Raw genomic sequence first — 18,496 nt, 5'->3', positions numbered from 1 at the left:
TGGTAGATCTTTTAGCCTTGCTTTCTGAAAAGAAACTACACCAGTCTCTGCCTAGAAGCCCATCATACATGAAATCAACATGGAAGAGGATGACTAAGACTTTTGAGCACTTCAGGCTCTAGCATAGGGTAGCACGTCCTAAATTCAGATAGTGCCAAGCCAATAACATGAATCTGACTTTACCCAAACCAGTTTTCGCCAGTTAGGAATAACATTTAAGAATCACTGTGCGGCTTAGATAAACAACTTATGTGTTTAAAGGTTTGGTCCCCCAACTTGATACTAGACAACTGTTAGAAATTTTAAGACATAAAGATTAATAGAGGTCTTAGTATCATTAGAGGGTATTCCCTCAAAGAGGACTGTGGAACACCCTAACTTTCACTTCCTGGTCTTAGGGTAAGCACTTTAACTTGGTGAGTGCCTGCCATGAAGGGCTACCACAGGCCCAGAGCAATAGGCCCAAACAGTCATAGACTGAAACCTTTAAAACTTCAAACTGAAAGAACCCTTTTCTCTTCCTAAGGTTTTTGTCCTAGATGCTGGCTTGTGATGGAAAACTAATGCAAAAAAGAAAGAAAGAGAGAGAGAGAGAGAGAGAGAGAGAGAGAGAGAGAGAGAGAGAGAGAAAGGAAGGAAGGAAGGAAGGAAAGAGAGAGAGAGAGAGGGAGGGAGGGAGGGAAGGAAGGAAGGAAGGAAGGAAGGAAGGAAGGAAGGAAAGAAAGAAAGAAAGAAAGAAAGAAAGAAAGAAAGAAAGAAAGAAAGAAAGAAAGAAAGAAAGAAAGAAAGAAAGAAAGAAAGAAAGAAAGAAAGAAAGAAAGAAAGAAAGAAAGAAAGATGGCACCAAGAAGCGGGTAATCACTGCTACAGCAGAGATGCTATGGGGAACTATTGAGCTGCAGACTCGTTTGCAGAAAGAGTTCGGGAAAGTTTAGGGGAATAGGCTGGGGGATAAACCTAGTAAGCAGTAAGCAGAGTTTAATGGAAAATTCTGTTAGGGACTCAGTGTAAGGATTAGGTCCTTATTACGTCACCAGCCTGCAACAGCGTCCCAGCCTAAAAAGCGGGTGTGCCTCCTAATGAAGCTCTAAAAAGGTAACCATGGCTCATGATTCTTCCGCCACCCCAGCATCCAGCACTCTCTTCTGTCAGCCTGGCCACCCCAGGCTGCAACCAGCCACGAGCGCCGCCGCTTAACCAACACCCAGAAATCAAAATGCTGATAGGAACATGGAAAGTAAAGGCCAAACTGAGGAGGTTTCAGTGAGAAATAAGAGTTCCGTTAGGAATTAGCAGTGCTGTGGCAAAGAATTTGGATGCAAATTGCCTATACCTGAGACTTCGTGGGAGAGGTCTTAGCTTATCGAGCAGAGGGCAGCATACCATTTAGATCATGACAAAGGCATCACTCACCGCGTAGGCCAGATGTACAGAGCCAGAACATGGAGGAGCAGAGAAGTAAAGGTTTTAAAATAACTGAAACTTGACCAGAAAAGGAATATGCATAATCTTTCAGTCAAAGCTGTACAAGGAGAGGAAAACAAGCCAAGAGCACTCTACTGGCACAATACGGAAGAGGTCCCACCCATTGCAGGCTCAGTGATGTACAAGTACAAGCTTTGTTCAAAGACTTTCAAGGGAAGAGTCTTCTGAGAAGGGACTCACGGGGTGCTCTGCTTACTCATGGCTGCCTAGGGCAGTAGGGCATTCAGAAACCACGACACCTGTGACTCTAGTGGTCCAAGATGAACTCATGCCAGCAGCAGACCTTGTCACCTCCCATGTGACGCTAGTTTGGCAGGCAGGCATCATGCAAGAGTTGCAGGGTCATAGAGGCTGCCAGTGAAGGTTTCAGAGGAAACCTGGGGGAGACCAGCCACGCTGTTGGGAGGCCAGAGTCCCTGGAAGAAGCCCTGGGAGGGTCACACTTGGAACTGAGAGAGTGAAGCTGGAGCTCCAGTGGAGACCCTGGAAATTAGAATCAGTCAGGGTCTAAGGAAGGTAGCGCTCAGGATCTTGGTAACGCATATCCAAGCAGAGTAGCTGGAAGAGGCATGCTTTAGCACGTCACATTTGCCCTGTAGGATGTACATCCTCTTCGCTATCCTTGCCTCTTCTGTTTAAACCTTTGATTCATCTTGGTTAATCTTACATGGTGTGAAGTAGGAGTCTACATTCACTCTTTTGCATGGTTCTGTTCCAGAACCATCTGTTGAAAATTCTGTCCTTCCTACCATATCATTGTCTTAGGAATGGAAACTAAAACACACTATAGAGGGTCCTCAAAAATTTTAAAATCGGGCTTCATTACAGTCCAACAGATACACTAGTAAGTTTAGATGACAAAGAAATGATATTAGTTTATCAAAAAGATACCTACATTTCATGTTCTGTGTTGTATTATTCTTAACAGCCAAAATACAGAATCAGCCTAGGTGTGTTGTCAACAAACAAATAGGTAAAGAAAATGTAGGGTATGTATACAATGGAAAAAAGAAAAGTGTATTGTTTGTGACAATGTTAGTTAACCTGGGGATGTTGTGTTAAGGTAAACAAGCTGTGTTGGTTAGTTTTTGTCAACTTGACACAAACCTAGACATATCTGGTAAGAGGGAATCTCAATTGAGGGATTACCTCCATTAGATTGGACTGTAGACACGTTTTGGGGTCATGTTCTTGATTAGTAATTGATGTAGGAAGGCCCAGTTCACTTGTGGGTGGTGCTATCCCTAGGCAGGTGGTCCTGCATTGTATTTAAAAACAGGCTGAGCAAGCTATAGGGAGCAAGCCAGCAAGCAGTGTTTCTCCATGACCTCTGCTTCCGTTCTTGCCTCTGGGTTCCTACCCTGACTTCCCTTCAGGGTGGACTGGACTGGTATGTAAAAGGCAAATCCACCCTGTCCTCCTCAAGTTGCTTTTGATCTCGAAGTGTTTTTTGTTTGTTTGTTTGTTTTTGTTTTTCCAAGACAGGGTTTCTCTGTATAGCTTTGTGCCTTTCCTGGAACTCACTCTGTAGACCAGGCTGGCCTCGAACTCACAGAGATCCGCGTGGCTCTGCCTCCCGAGTGCTGGGATTAAAGGCGTGCGCCACCACAGCCCGGCCGAAGTTTTATCATAGCAATAGAAACTTAACTAGAATGGAAGCCAACAGCAGAAAGAAAAATAATGCTTAGAATCACCTACATGTACAGTTTTGAAAAGTTGGACCCATGGAAGCAGAGAATAGAATGGCTACCAGGGGCTGGGAGAAGGAAATGCTGATACATTTCAGCTAGGAGAATAAATTCGAGAAATCTGTCATAGAAAACAAGATCAAAACTTAATAAGATTATATCACATATTTCAAAAATGCTAAGAAAGCAGATCCAGTGTTGTTAGCTCAAAAAACGATACACACATGAGATAGTGCATATGTTTTGACATTCCATGTGTATCCTAATCACTTTCCTTTCTGCTGTGACAAAAGCCAATTAAGGGAGAAAGGGTTTGCTTTGGCTCACAGCTCTAGTTCACAGTGCACTGTGCTAGGGCAGTGGAAGCTTAAGGCAGAGATGGTCACATGCATCCAACATCAAGAAGCAGAGAATGATAAATGTTTGTGCCAGCCTCACTCTCTCCATTTATACAACCTAACAGCCCAGGAAACAGTACCACCCACAAGACATGGCTTCCCACCTCGATGAACCCAATCAAGATAATTCCTCATAAAAAAACACCCAGAGGCCCATATCCAGATGATTCTAGACCTCATAAAGTTGACAATTGAGATTAACAATTGCAGTGCTTGTATGTATCGTGTTATATACTATAAATATATACAAGTTTATATGTCAATTGGAAGTAAACAAAAACTTAATTTTAAAAATTCAATTAACCATACAGATCGCATTTATTTCCAGGCTTCTGGTCTACTGAATGAATGTGTAACACACTCTCTTGCTTCAGTAGCTTTACAGTGAGTTTTAATATTGGAAGTATAAGCTCTCCAATTCTATTCTTCTTTTTCAAAACTGTGTTGACTATTTAGGATATCTTGAATTTTCCAAATGTATTATGGAATCTGCCTGCCCATTTCTCAAAAAAAAAAAAGTTGTAGAAATGTTGACAGACATTGAATCAGTAGATCCACTCAGAGAGTACTGTTATCTTAACAATTAAGTCCTCTGATTTACAGACGCTGGGAATTGTATTAATTATTTCATTCCTTTCAACAGTTTTTTGGGAGTTTTCAATGTTCAACTCTTGTGCCTCTTTGTTGAACTATATTCCTAAGTACAGCTCGTCTCCAGATAACAGTGGTTGGGGTTATGATTCCTCAGTTTTGTAATGATGAAAAGCAATGTGCACTCAGTAGAAACTGAACCTCTGATTTTGAATTTTTATTTTTTATTTTTTCTGATGCTAACACTGTATGGTACAATAAACTCTTCCCATGAAGCTACAAACACATGTGGTCAGAAGGGTAAACAACCGATCGATGTGTTGCAACATATTGTTATGTTGCTTAGCTATAATGCTCGATAGGTTAAGTGCTGCCCTAGTTAGCTTAATTGTCAACTTGACACAGCATAGAGTCATCTAGAGGAACGCCTCGACTGAAGAATTGTCTAGATCAGATTATCCTGTGGGAGCTTGTCTGTGGGGGTTGTCTCTATTATTTATTGATGAAGAACCCAAGCCATTGTGGTCATACCACCCCTAGGCAGGTATTTCTATGCTATATAAGAAAGCTCACTCACTAAGCCCAAGCCTGTGAGTGAGCCAGAAAGCACCATTTCTCCATGGTTCTACCTCAAGTTCTTGCTTGATTCCTGCCCTGGCTTCACTCAATGATATACGGTGGCCTGGAAGTGTCAACCAAACAAACCCTTTTGTCCCCTAAGTGGCTGTTTGTCATAGTGTTTGTCATAGCAACAGAGGGAAACTGGATCTGGCACACTTCTAGTCAGTGCTCTACTGGATATCCCAGCCAGAGCGCTTGTGTGAGTAAATGAAAACAGACATCCAGAAGGGCACAGAGGACGTGAAACTATTGCTATCTGCCGTGGTATGACCTTATATGTGGATACCCTAAAGAACAAAGGAGAATCCTGTTAGACTAAGAAATCAGTTTTTCAAGTTCATAGTATGTAAGATCAAAATAAAATGTCAGTTTTATTTTTATGAAACAGCCACAAACAACATTAAAGTGCAATCAAATAAACAATACCACTTATAATAATTCCCAAAAGGATAAAATAAAGATAACCTTTTAGTTATAGTGACATTTTATTGAGGTAAGCTCATCATAAATTAAAATGACCATAAATTGGGTGGGGATGAACCTGGCTTGGTTAGTTGTGACAGATCTACTCAGATACTCTACTTCTTCTTGAGTCAGTTTTCACAGTCTCACTAGTAACACATTCATTTCTTCTAAGTTCCTTGATGTTACTTATCACAGTTGTTTATAGTTTTTCCTTACAATAATTACTATTTCTGTAAAGCAAATGGTACAATTTCTTCTTCCATTCCTAATTTGGTCATTTGACTCTTCACTTGACTAGTCTATCTAAACATTGTTCATTTTGTTGATCTTTCCAAAGAACTAGTTATTGGCTTCATCTTCTCCAGTGTTCCAATAGGTTCTGGAAATTAATAAGTCGACCAAATACCTCAATAGTTGCACAACTTCCCTTTTCTCAACTGTAAGGTTGTGGAATATCATAAATAATTTAAAAACTGAAATTTGGTTCTAGTCATTGACTTGAGTTCTTAAGCAAAAAATTACTCTTATGAACCTCTATTTCCTAGGGTATAAAATTAAATAATGGTTGCATCTGTGATAGAGGGCTTGCCTAGCATGCATGTTCATTCTCTCAACATTGCCAAAATAAAAAATAAATAAACAAAAATCCACTTTACAATATAAATGGCCAACATGATGTCTGGAGATGTTAGAATTTCATGAGAAAGGGTTCAAAACATTTTGCGACCAAGTATCAGATATTTAGTAGACACCTAGAAGAGTGTTAGTTGCCTGATTATTAAATCACATGATGCCTAGAAAGGATTCTAATATATGCCATGTGCTATGTTAGGAACTGCTCTTTCATTCTCTTCAACGCAATACACACACCAACACAGACAAACACACACACACACACACACACACACACACACACACACACACACACCTAACTTTACTGTGGTGCTTGGGATGGAACCCAGATCATATTAGGAAAGTGCTGTATCACTGAGAAATACTCCTAGCTATTATTCATATATCTGATAAGAGACAACTGTAGTCAAGAACTTCTACAAAATAAGAGAGAAAACCTATCAAAAATAAGTAAAAACCTTTAATAAACACTTCACTATAAAAGCCACCCAACTAGTTAACGAATAAATGAAAATGAGCTTAATCACATTCTTTTTTTAAAAAATTATTTGATATGGCCGGGCGGTGGTGGCGCACGCCTTTAATCCCAGCACTCGGGAGGCAGAGCCAGGCGGATCTCTGAGTTCGAGGCCAGCCTGGGCTACCAAGTGAGTTCCAAGAAAGGCACAAAGCTACACAGAGAAACCCTGTCTCGAAAAACCAAAAAAAAAAAAAAAATTATTTGATATGTATGGGTGCTTTGCCTGCATGTTTGTCTGTGTACCATGTGTGTGCCTGGTACTCACAGAGGCCAGAAGAGGGCATTAGATTCCCTGGAACTGGAGTTATGAGCCACCATATGGGCGCTGGGAAATCAAACGTGGTTCCTCTAGAAGAGCAGCCAGTGCTCTTAACCACGGACCCATCTCTCCAGCTCTCTAATGTCTTTTTTTTTAACCAAGCAAATGAATATTAAAGCCATTTAAGATGCATACCCACCAGAATTCCTACAATTAAGGACCGACACCAGCAGCTGCTGAAGTAAAGTAAGCCAGCTGGAACTGTAAAACACTGTTAGACAAAGTGTCGCTTTGTTTAACCACTTTGGGAAAATTTCCAGCAGCTTCTAGCAAAGCTGAATACTGGGTTTCCTTGTAAATCAGCTCTATACCTAAGCAAGTACACTTGTCTACTAAGAGTCATCGAAAACACTGTTCATAGCAACGTTGCTCCTAACAGCCTCCAGCTAGAAACAACGTAAGTGTCCTTTAACAGGAAAACTGCATGCAGTGTGCTCTGTTCCCATGATGAAACAGTCCACTGCAATACAAAAGAGTACACACTGCTTGTATTATCAGGTTAGGCAACTCTCACACAGAGTGTGTTGAGTAAGCAAGCAGAAATGGTTTATGTTGAAATCCAAGTGTAGGGAAGACTCTGATCAAGGCAGACAGGCACCGGGGAATTATCTGCTCGTGGGTTTTAGTGAGATGCGTTTGTCTGAGTACTTAGCATTAGTAGCCAGCTAAGCCTTGGCTCAGAATTGGACTTCCTCTTACTCACTCGGCTTCGCACCTCGCCTTGATGCTTCCTAATTCTAAACTAGATGGGATCTCAACAAAATTAATCTGCTATTTTTCTCTTTGCCCTCTTACCTCCACCTTTCTCCCTACACTCCCTGCTCCTCCTTCTCTCCCTGTCTCTGGGAGCCCCTGCCCCAGCAAGGTGGTCATCACCAGGCTAAAACCACACAAAATTTGCATAATAAATAAATAATAAAAAAAATTTAAATCCTAGAACTGAAAGCCAAGCCTCGCCAGGTAAGAAAGGACCAGGACAAATACAAGGAGACACCAATTAGGGAGAGTTAGGAACTGAATAACCTTTATACAACTTTCATTTAGATTTGTTTAAATGATAGGAAAGAAGGGAGAGAGGGAAGGAATAAAGGAAGGAAGAAAGATAGATTAATTCTTTCTCTGGTTCATCCTCTCTACTCCCCCAGTTTGTTCTTATTAGTCACCCATAAGGTCAGAAGAACAGGCTATGTGCCACGTCACTTTTCAAGACACTATTAGTTGGCCAAATTGTGTAACTATCAAGAGTCTGAACTGAGAAGGCTTTGCGGCAAGCTTCTTCATAAACATGGAGAATGTCCCCTGGCTTTGTCTTTAAGTCACAAGTAGGTTCTTCTGCCTCTCCAGTTCTCCCACTATCCCAAAGTCCCCTCTCATTCTCCTTTCTTCTCTAGTTATAACTGTCCCCAATGGCCGCACACCCAGACATGCTCTCTTAAGCTATGGTTCACAGCTAACACTTTCCAAGAGTGACTGGAGAAAACAGCATGGCATGCCCCAGCAGGTCATCTCACTAACCACCTGTACCGGGAGGCTAACTCAGTCTTGGCCAACCCCTTAGCTTAGAGCCCCTCTAGTGCTTTCCTCTGTTCCTAGCATAGTTGTTGGGCAGCTGGTGACAGCCAGAAACTGATTCTTTAAGGGCACCTTTTGTCTTCCTGCCACTCAGGTCATTTGAGTGGCAAAACTCAAGGGGATAGAGTAACGTTGTACTGTAGACCCAGGTGTGAATTAGACGCGACTTATTTGGTAAGCAACAGACGTGATAGAAGACCCAGACCAGACCAACTACACATAAATGAATTATAACCACTGCTCCTCAACCTATAGCTTGTCCTTTCCCGTTTCTTAGTAGTGCTTTAAAAAAAAAACAAATTCAAAAGCCACTAGTTTTAGTGAAATAAAATTTATCAACATTTTCTTTCAGGGTTAGTGTTTTCATTCTTTAAGAACTCTTCACCCATCTCGAAGTCATGAAGATGCTGTCTTGTGTTCTCTCCAAGGAGTTTATTGTACTGCTTCCATAGTTCAGGTTGTTTTCTTTGTCTCTGGGATCAAACCCAAGACCTGGAGCATGTAAGCATGGCTCTGCTCCAGACCCTCACATTTGAATCTCAGGTCAGTGGTAAATTAATTCGTTTACATGGAGGACTTTCAATTTCCTATAAAGCTATCCACTTGATACAGCACACTTCATGGACAACTCTATCCTTTTGCACATGAATTGCCGGACTGCACAGTCAGAACCTGAGTAACTATATCATGTGTGAGTCCATCTCTGACCTGGGGAAATTCTACTACCGCCTTCATTGCTGAATGTTTATACTAATCTTAAACATTTTAATACACAATTTGTTTTAGAATTTTATAAGCTATTCTTGCAGGAGAAACAAAGCCAAAAATTAAATGCAGGTCTTATGGGGTATCGTGACCGTATTGTGAAGAAAACAAAAGCTTTTATCAAGAGAATGCAAACCTGAACACTTCCCACCACATAAGCCTACAAAATCTGCATGATCACATACGTTCAGTGTAGAAACCTGTCACCTCCACACTGAAAATGACATACCTGAGTAAGGTAGAGAGTATCTTTAAATTTGAGTAAGGGGTCTGTCCTTTGGGGGAATCTGAAGTGAAGTTGAGCCTGTTCAAGCATTTCATTGTTACCATTTACGTGATGCTGTCGGTGAAGGGAAAAGCGGCTAGTGTAAGACCAGTCCTCCTGAGATGAGACCTTGTGAATAAAATAAGAGTTACAGATCTTAGCAGTGAAACTTTTTGTACACATTCCTGACAGACCTGGAAAGTGCTCTACACATCAGAAAAGAACTTAAGGTTTGTTCTCTGGCATTAATTTCAGACATTAAAAAAAAAAATCATTCTCATTACTAGTAAAGGACCAGCAAGGAGGGATCCAATTTGGTAACCATGGTCTGCTTTCACATCTAGAAAGTAACATTTTAGCATTTCTTTTAAAAGCCTTGCCTAGCAAAACACAACTTTGTTTGTTAAAACACTTATTACTTCTATCTTTTCCTGTTGTTGACTTTTGGTTTTCTGAGATAGGACCCCATGTAGCACCTACACCCTCTAACATGTTAGGGTTATGCTGAGCAGAAATGATGCTGATCCTTCTGCCTCCCAAGTGCTGGGCTTACAAAAGCCAGTGTCAGCCAACTGGCTTCACTGTGTGTATCTTGCAACGCTGTTTCCTTTATTTAGGTAAATTTTGTTATTAGGTTTTTAGAATTGAATAATGGGCTACAATTGATATTCTGTTTAAAATGTCATAGTTTTAAATAAGTCAAATAATGGTATTACAATAGCAAATGTTTTAGAATTTGTTTATATTTCTTATCTGAGAACTACCTAGGCCAACAGTTTTCAACCTATGAGTTGTGACCACTTTGGGGGGGTCGAATGACCCTTTTCTCGGGGTTGACTAAGACCATCAGAAAACATCGATATTTACATTACAGTTCATAACAGCAGCAAAATTACAGTTATGGCGTAGCAACAAAGTAATTTTATGGTTGGGAGTCACCACAATGTGAGGAACTGTATTAAAGCGTAACAGCTGGGGCTGGAGAGATGGCTCAGTGGTTTAGAGCACACTGGCTGTTCTTCCAGAGGTCCGGAGTTCAATTCCCAGCAATTACATGGTGGCTCACAACCTCCTGTAATGAGATCTGGCGCCCTCTTCTGGCCTGCAGTCATACTTGCAGGCAGAACACTATGCATAATAAATAAATATTTTTTAAAAAGGGGGGTCACAGCATATACATTTCTCAAAGGAAGATATACAAATTGCAATACGCATGTAAAGAAATACTTAGAATAATCAGTCATCAAAGAAATGCAAATTTTCTATAAAACTATATTTCCATAAAAATGTTTTTTAAATTGAAAAAAGTGTTGGAAAGGATGCAGAAAAGGCGGGGAGGAAAGCTAACCTCTCGGTGCAGTCACTGCAGAAAACAAGTCTGAGCATTCAAAGTGCGTCATTTAATGATTCAGCAGCTGCACTCATAGGGTCCCACCCAGGAGGTCTGAAAACGCTCATTCAGAACCAGGCACACTAATGTTCACAACAGCTTTCTTCATGATAGCCAAGAGCTGGAAATAGCATAACTGTCCATCCACAGACAAGTGGGTCAGCAAAGTGGAAAATACATCCAATAGAACATAATCAGCAATAAGGAGTAATGACCTTCTAATGCAACATGTTAAGTGGAGCCAGTTTCATAACACCATAAATGTATTCTTCTAATCACACTAATTGTGAACAACACATAAACCTATGGACAGACACAGAGGAGTGGTGCTTAGGGCTGGGGGGAGGGGCAGAAGAGAGTAGAGAATGACTGCTAAGGGGATCAGAAGCTCTCTCTCTCTCTCTCTCTCTCTCTCTCTCTCTCTCTCTCTCTTTCTATCTTTCTTTTTGGTTTTTTGAGACAGAGTTACTCTGTGTAGCCTTGGCTATCCTTGAACTCACTTTGTAGACCAGGCTGCCCTCAGACTCACAGAAATCCATCTGCCTCTGCCTCCTGAGTGCTGGGATTGAAGGCGTGTGCCACTGAGTGATGAAATGTTCTGTGGGGATGGCTGTACAAGTTTGCAAGTACACTGGGGACCGACCGAGTTGTGCATATTAAGTAAGCAAATTCTTTACTAAGAGAACTGCATCTCGTTAAGGGTGTTTTGAAAAGAACACACACAACTCTGAAATCAAATCTTTGGGTATAGAGTGTATATCCATGCTAAAAACCAGATATATTAACAGGAAGAAAAAGCAGCAAGAGAGACAGAAGACAGACATGAGGGAGGAGGAGGAGGAGGAGGAGGAGGAGGAGGAGGAGGAGGAGGAGGAGGGAGAAAATAAAACTTGGAAAACACAGATCAGAACTTGCTTACTCTGTTCAACTCTTCTAACATGATTGGGTATCCAGTTCTGAATAGCTAGAAATGATTAGACCGTATAGAAAGTATCAACTCAGGGTCAGCAGGATAGCCCAGCTGGAAAGGCACTTGCTGCTCAGCCTGACAGTTGGACACCCAGACATCCCATGGTAGAAAGAGAACCAGTTCCTACGAGTTGTCCTCTGACCACCACACTCGTGCGGCAAGAGTAAATGCCTATAGTAAATAAATAAATAAATGTCTTTATCAACTAGAGTTCTTTTCGTGCACAATTAATTTAAGTCAAGCTTAAGCTTCCATGGGCTTCTTTCAAGTGTTCCTGAAGGCACACAACTAAAAACATACTGGAAAGTCATCCAGTCAAAATGGCAATATTAATATTTTAGCTCCCCAGATGTTAAAGAAGAGTTCTTTTCTTCCATCCTCTTCCTGAACTGTCAATTAAATAAGAAGTTGCTCTCATCTGACTCTCTGCACCCACTGTCTACTGGTGTAAATCATAGGAAAATTGAGAATGGCTTACCTTTTCTAGTGTGCTAAAGGAAGGCCATGACTGGTAGCCATATTCGGATACAAATCGAGCTTTTGGGAAGATCTTCCAATCCCAGCAGTCACTGACATAGTCATAAAAATGTACGTCACCATAAAGGCTGCTGTAAGGGTCTTCAGAGATCCCACCTTCTTCCATGGTTTTGACCCCATTGGTGGGGCTGGACACAATAAAAGGACGGGTCTTGTCTTCCTGGACACAGAAATAAAATGATTTTAAGGATAATATGTTGATTTGGTAAGTTATAAACCATTAACTTCTTTTTTAAAAAAATATCATAAATTCCTAGAAATGCCAAAGAGCTGAGAGAACGTCAACAGGGTGGTCACCATTCTCCCTGTCAACACTGCCCTGCTCATCTTTGTTCTTCTCCCCTTACAAGCACCAGAGACCATGCCTCGTGGCACCTCTTCCCAGTGTTTTCAACCATGGTTTGCCTCTTTTCCTACCCCACAGGCAGTGTGGCATGCCATGCAGTTTCTCAGCTTTGGTACTCCTGACATTTGGGTTAATATTGGATATGGACATGAGTGGGAGGAGTCTCTTGTCACAAGAGACATTTAATAACACCTCTAGCCTATAACACCTGCTAGATGTCATGAGTCCCCTTCACCTAAAGTGTCTTCAGTTGTGACAAATTTTCTCTAGGAACAAAATTGCTGCATTTCAGGAACCCAGGTTAAGAACAAAAGCTATTGAGTCAAATGTACTTGGGTTTAAAACTCAACTCAGAATCTTCCTGGTTTGGGGCAGGTCTTAGCTTTGGGAGTTTTATCTATAAAATGAAGGAAATTCAAGGTCATGATCTTAGATGCTCATTTAGAGGAAGATGAACCACTAGGAACTAATCATAATAATTATGACTTGATGGAAACAACAACAGCAATTACTGCATAGCATTTAACGCTATCCATCTTCAAGGAAATCTGTAAACATCATCAGGACCTAGAATGAAGTCATTTGTGAACTTTGAGACAAAGAACCATAAGAGCTCCTAAGAGTCAGTCCCCCTTTCTAACTCAATTTTATAAGTGGAAAAGAGGATATTAAGCAAATTGCCAAAGATTACATAGACAGAATTGTGAATCGTAGGCACGTCATCACTATACTGCTAAATAAAAATCCCCAAACAGTAAAATCAATTTCTTGCATTGATCAGATATGAAAAATAAGTACTCTTAACTGGTAAGCCATTTCTCCAATACCCACATTGTGGCTCACAACCACCTGTAACTCTAGTCCCAGGGGATCCAATGCCCTCCACAGGCACCAGCCATACACATGGCACACATGTATACATGCAAGCAAATACTCATAAAATAAAAATAAATAAATCTTTTAAATATACACACTTAAAATCACTGATTAGGCATACGTAGATGTTACTTATCACATACTGTTTTTAAAAATACATTCCTTTTACAAATTGCTTCAGAATATATCAAATCTATGATTACAGACACAAAATAGTAAAGATGGCCAAATTATTAAATTACTTAGTAAATATTAGAGTTTTTAGAACAATCTTTAGAAATGGTCACTGAAAAAAATACTACCTTCCTCTCAGCACAAAAGAAAGGCCAATGTATATTAGCACATACTGTTCAGCATGCCTAGTTCACAGTAGTGACACAAAGAGAACTACCATAGAAGAAGGTCTCAGAATCCACTGGCAACAAGAACTGCCTTATTCCCATGACCCTCATACAATAGACCAAGATGTTCATATGTGATACACATCAAAATATACATCAGCACATACAAGTACACATATTCAGTTACAGACCTGTAGAGGTGGCATACCATAAAAGCATCTAACCCACAGACTCAGTAAACAGTTGAGGATCTATGCATGAACTCTAGAGTGTGTGATAACCTGCAACAGTAAGTACTAATACATGTGGAGAATCCCAAAGACAGTTTATCTTCCAAGAAATCCATACATAATCCATGTACAGGTTCATATGCTAGAGAATTATAATGAAATATTCTGAATTAAAATGATGTTCCAAAGACTTCCTTAAAAGAGGCCCTCTACTACACCAATATTGAGACCTATGCATCTTAAAAACACCTCCTTAAATTCTACTGCACCAAAACCATCACTTACTGATAAAACAATCTCTCTGATGTTTCTCACATAAAGGGTCACATAGTCTCTAATGTAGGTTTTCAAGTCATGGTGCTTAATATGAAACCAGTTGATACTCAGTGCCACTTCATTCTCATTATTACCACTCCATATGATGATTGAGGGGTGAGATTTGAGCCTCCTGATCTGAAATTTAAGAAAACATAAAATAATTCCCCATACTCAACATAAAAGAACTCAGAGCTATAATGATTAATAAAATTACAATCATTGCATTTCCACATAGAAATTCTTGCCTACCTGATAATTCACAAAATGGCTACTCATGCACTATGGAAATTCAATTTTAATAGTTCTCTGAAAGACAGGGAGAGGTTTTTCTGAGTGCTGCAAGATATTTGATGACACTGTGTAAAGACATGTCATTGTGATTGGTTTAATAAAAAGCTAAATGTCCAATAGCTAGGCAGGAGGTATAGGTGGGACTTCTGGACAGAGAGAGCTCTGGGAAGAAGAAAGGGGGAGTCACCAGCCAGACGCAGAGGAAGCAGGACATGAAGACAGAGAGGTAAAGCCATGAGCCACATGGAAGCACATAGATTAATATAAATGGGTTAATTTAAGCTATAAGAGCTAGTTAGAAATAAGCCTAAGCTAATGCCAAGCTCTCATAATTAATAAGAAGTCTCGGGGCTGGAGAGATGGCTCAGAGGTTAAGAGCACTGACTGCTCTTCCAGAGGTCCTCAGGGTTAACCCTGAGTCTAATTCCCAGCAACCACATGGTGGCTCACAACCATCTATAATGAGATCTGGTGCCCTCTTCTGGCCTGTAGGTGTACATGCAAGCAGAACACTGTATGCATAATAAATAAACCTTAAAAAAAAGTCTCTGTGTTGTTATTTGGGAGTTGACTGGTGGGTCAGAGAAAAAAACTCTTTACATATGGTACCCAATGACAGTCATAAATTCCCACATAGGACCTGAAAAGGTTAAAAAAAAAAAAGCTTCCAAACACATAAACACAGAGCCAGACATGGCTTCCTAGTCCTGCAGTCTCTGAGGCAGCCTGCAGCATATAGACACCCGGCTCCCAGCTGCTACCTGATAATTGTTCTTATTGCATATAGTTTTACTATATTAGAGTTAAAACCCTTTCCTTTTTATTTAGACAAAAAGGGGAAATGTTATGAGATATTTGATTACACTGTGTAAAGACATGTCATTGTGATTGGTTTAATAAAAAGCTAAATGTCCAATAGCTAGGCAGGAGGTATAGGTGGGACTTCCAGACAGAGAGAGCTCTGGGAATAAGAAAGGGGGAGTCACCAGCCAGATAAAGAAAAAGCAGGACATGTAGGAGGAGAGGTAAAAGCCACAAGCCATGTGGCAGCACATAGATTAATATAAATGGGTTAATTTAAGTTATAAGAGCTACCTAGAAACAAGCCTAAGCTAAGGCTGAACTTTTGTAAATTAATAAGAAGTCTCTGTGCCATTATTTGGGAGCTGGCTGGTGGAACAGAGAAAGACTCATTACACTTGAGTTCTATCCCCAGCACCCATGTCAAAAACTGGGCAGGGTGGAGCACATTTGTAATTGTGGTGCTGGGGAGGCAGAGCCAGGAGAATCTCAGGGCTCACTGACTGGTCAGCCTGTCCTAATCCATGATTTCCAGGTCCCAGTGAGTGTAATAAACAAACAAACAAATAAATAAATAAGCACATAAAATCATTGAGTAGGCAGATTTGGAATGTAAAACAATTCATGGATTCAAGGGTCACATTAAATCTTTGTCCTGAGCTAGAGTAGTGTTCATTTGCTAGGAAAACTACAGGAGCAGCAGGGCTGGGGAAGTGATCAGTGTGTGGCTTGGACACGTTACACTAATGCCCATTAAAACTCTGACCACACCACCAAGCGGGCAGCTGGTTACTGCACCAAGGGACTCAACAGAGACTGGAGGATGGGGCATAAATGTGGGTGTTGCCAGCAAGCAGGTGATATTACAGCCACGACACTGGTGAATCACTCAGGAAATCAGTTACCAGACTGCAATTTTTCATAGGATTTAGTTGAAACAACAAAAAGAAATGAGCGATTTAACAAAAGGAAAAACTAAGATGCATGTTTTCTCCTCTTGAAGGTATAATAATAGCATACCTGGTAAGCAGCTTCGGCTCTCACTAACGCCACGAAGCTCTTCTCAGCTGGATAAAGGGCACTGGCAAACATGAAGTCCTGCCATACCTATCAAACAAAACAAAGGCAGTGTCATCGCACAGAAAGCAAGACTTCGTGTTCTCTTAGGGGGTTATCTTTCACATAAAGGAAAAGCAAGTTCTTCTGCAAACGCACCCACCTGAATGCCTCTTTACACTGTGCCCACACACTGAAGGACTTCCCAGCATCACACAAAAAATGTTTAGAAACCTGAGAGAATGCTGAACAGGCAGGAAGGAAAGAGGATTCAGAAAAGGAACTATAATGAGAGAGTGGGGAAAATGAAGCTTTAGGCTTTCCTCGTCTCCCTATTCTTTCCCATTTCACCAGGCATTGAGTGGCAAGACACACACCAGACCACTAAAAGTGTAGTTTGTTTAGAAAGGATTTAACTTCTTTTGCAGACAGAAAGATTACTAGATGCCCGCTTTAATAATGAGACCATGAAGTCCTTTCCTAGGAGGCCTGTGTGGAGTGGCTGAACACAGCAAAGCCCCCAAGCAGTCTGCCTTCCTGCCAGTATGGATTCTACCACACACAGATAGTGAACTATTGGGCAAGGTATACACCTCTTCATGGGTCACTTTTAAGCTCTGTAAATGGGACAGAGAACAAGAGTTACTATGTCATGAAGGCATGAAAAAAATAATAAAAACAAACTAAAAAGTGAGAAAAATAGCACTGATAAAAATGCCTGCCATTCAATGAACAGTATAGTATGTGGTTGCCATCATGCCTATAATTGTTGCTGTGATTCCAACTCTCCTCTGGTACTCTGTATATCTGATAACTGTATTTCTGAATCTGAAAATATATACAATTGACCCTCAATATCCATGAGTTTGTGTCCAAAGATTCAACTATGGGTCAAAAAAATATACAGAAAAAATCCCCCAAAATCATATATACCAAACATGCACAGATTCTTCTTCTTGTCATTAGTCCTTAAATAGTAAGTATGGCAACTATTTATATCATATTCACAGGGCTGGAGAGATAGCTCAGGGGTTAAGCTCGCTTGCTACTCTCACAGGGAACTCATGTTCAGTTCCCAGCACCCACATGGCAGCTTATACCCACCTTTAACTGCAGGTCCAGGAAATCTGACTCCCTCATCTAACCTCCAAGGGCACCAAGCATGCACATGACATACATACACACGTAAGCATTCATATATACAGTGTATATGTGTGTGTGTGTGTGTGTGTGTGTGTGTGTGTGTGTGTGTGTGTTTAATGTATCATGTTCTGTGAAGTACTGTAAGTGATCCAATAATAAGATAAGGCATATGGAAGGATGTGGGTGGCTTGGTGTGAGCATTCCATTTCTTTATGTGAGATGACTGAGTATCTAGGGCTGCATGCCCACAGGGCTCCTGAACTCAGTTCTCCAGAGATGTTAAAGGACAGAGGTATCTCCTTGCTTAGTCCTCCTCAAAGTAAAACTTGCATAAGTAAAACTCAAAAGAAAACATCTTTTTCTTGGTTAACTTTATTATTTTTGTTTCTCTTCAGAGTTCATCAGAGCTCTTTAAGTTATTTAACATTTTATTTTATTTTATTATGTATAGCTACATATCACAAGAAAAATTATGAAGGAAATGTAGATCTACATCTGATTAGATTATAATTCATATACAATAGCTATTATTTTTAAATAGTAGAAAATTCTGGTATTTGTTAGCAACTATAGTTCATTTATCCCTTGGCCAAAATTAATAAATAAGTAAACATAGATAATAAGGAATAAGGAACCCACAAATAAGGAACATGACTCCCTGTTCTGAGCAAAGTATTAAAGGGCAATATCAACTCACAACATCAGAGTGAGGGATGAGTCACCTATGGATACATCGAGACTGTATCACATACTCACCATTATTCCAAGTTCATCGCAGAGTTCATAGAATTCATCCTGCTCATAAATACCTCCTCCCCAGACCCGCAGCGCATTCATGTTAGCATCCACAACAGACCGCAAAAGGAGGTGCAACC

At 40.5% G+C, this 18,496-nt stretch overlaps 1 protein-coding gene across 1 annotated transcript in view; it reads right to left on the bottom strand.

Annotated features, from left to right (window-relative positions):
* Manba (mannosidase beta) overlaps positions 1–18,496 on the bottom strand; it is a 90,078-nt gene that overhangs the window by 12,593 nt on the left and 58,989 nt on the right. The window contains exons 9-13 of the mRNA XM_052730996.1: positions 18,378–18,495; positions 16,443–16,529; positions 14,298–14,465; positions 12,161–12,379; positions 9,287–9,451 (exon numbers count right to left, since the gene is read on the bottom strand). Of these exons, the coding sequence (XP_052586956.1) occupies positions 9,287–9,451; positions 12,161–12,379; positions 14,298–14,465; positions 16,443–16,529; positions 18,378–18,495 (757 nt within the window). The remainder of the gene's footprint in view (positions 1–9,286; positions 9,452–12,160; positions 12,380–14,297; positions 14,466–16,442; positions 16,530–18,377; position 18,496) is intronic.

The sequence above is a fragment of the Peromyscus californicus genome, unplaced genomic scaffold (genome assembly GCF_007827085.1).
Source record: "Peromyscus californicus insignis strain IS unplaced genomic scaffold, ASM782708v3 Scaffold_9__1_contigs__length_137607984, whole genome shotgun sequence".
Taxonomy (NCBI): domain Eukaryota; kingdom Metazoa; phylum Chordata; class Mammalia; order Rodentia; family Cricetidae; genus Peromyscus; species Peromyscus californicus.
The sequence above is the reverse complement of the archived record's forward strand: the minus strand, read 5'-3'. Positions and strand labels throughout refer to the sequence as shown.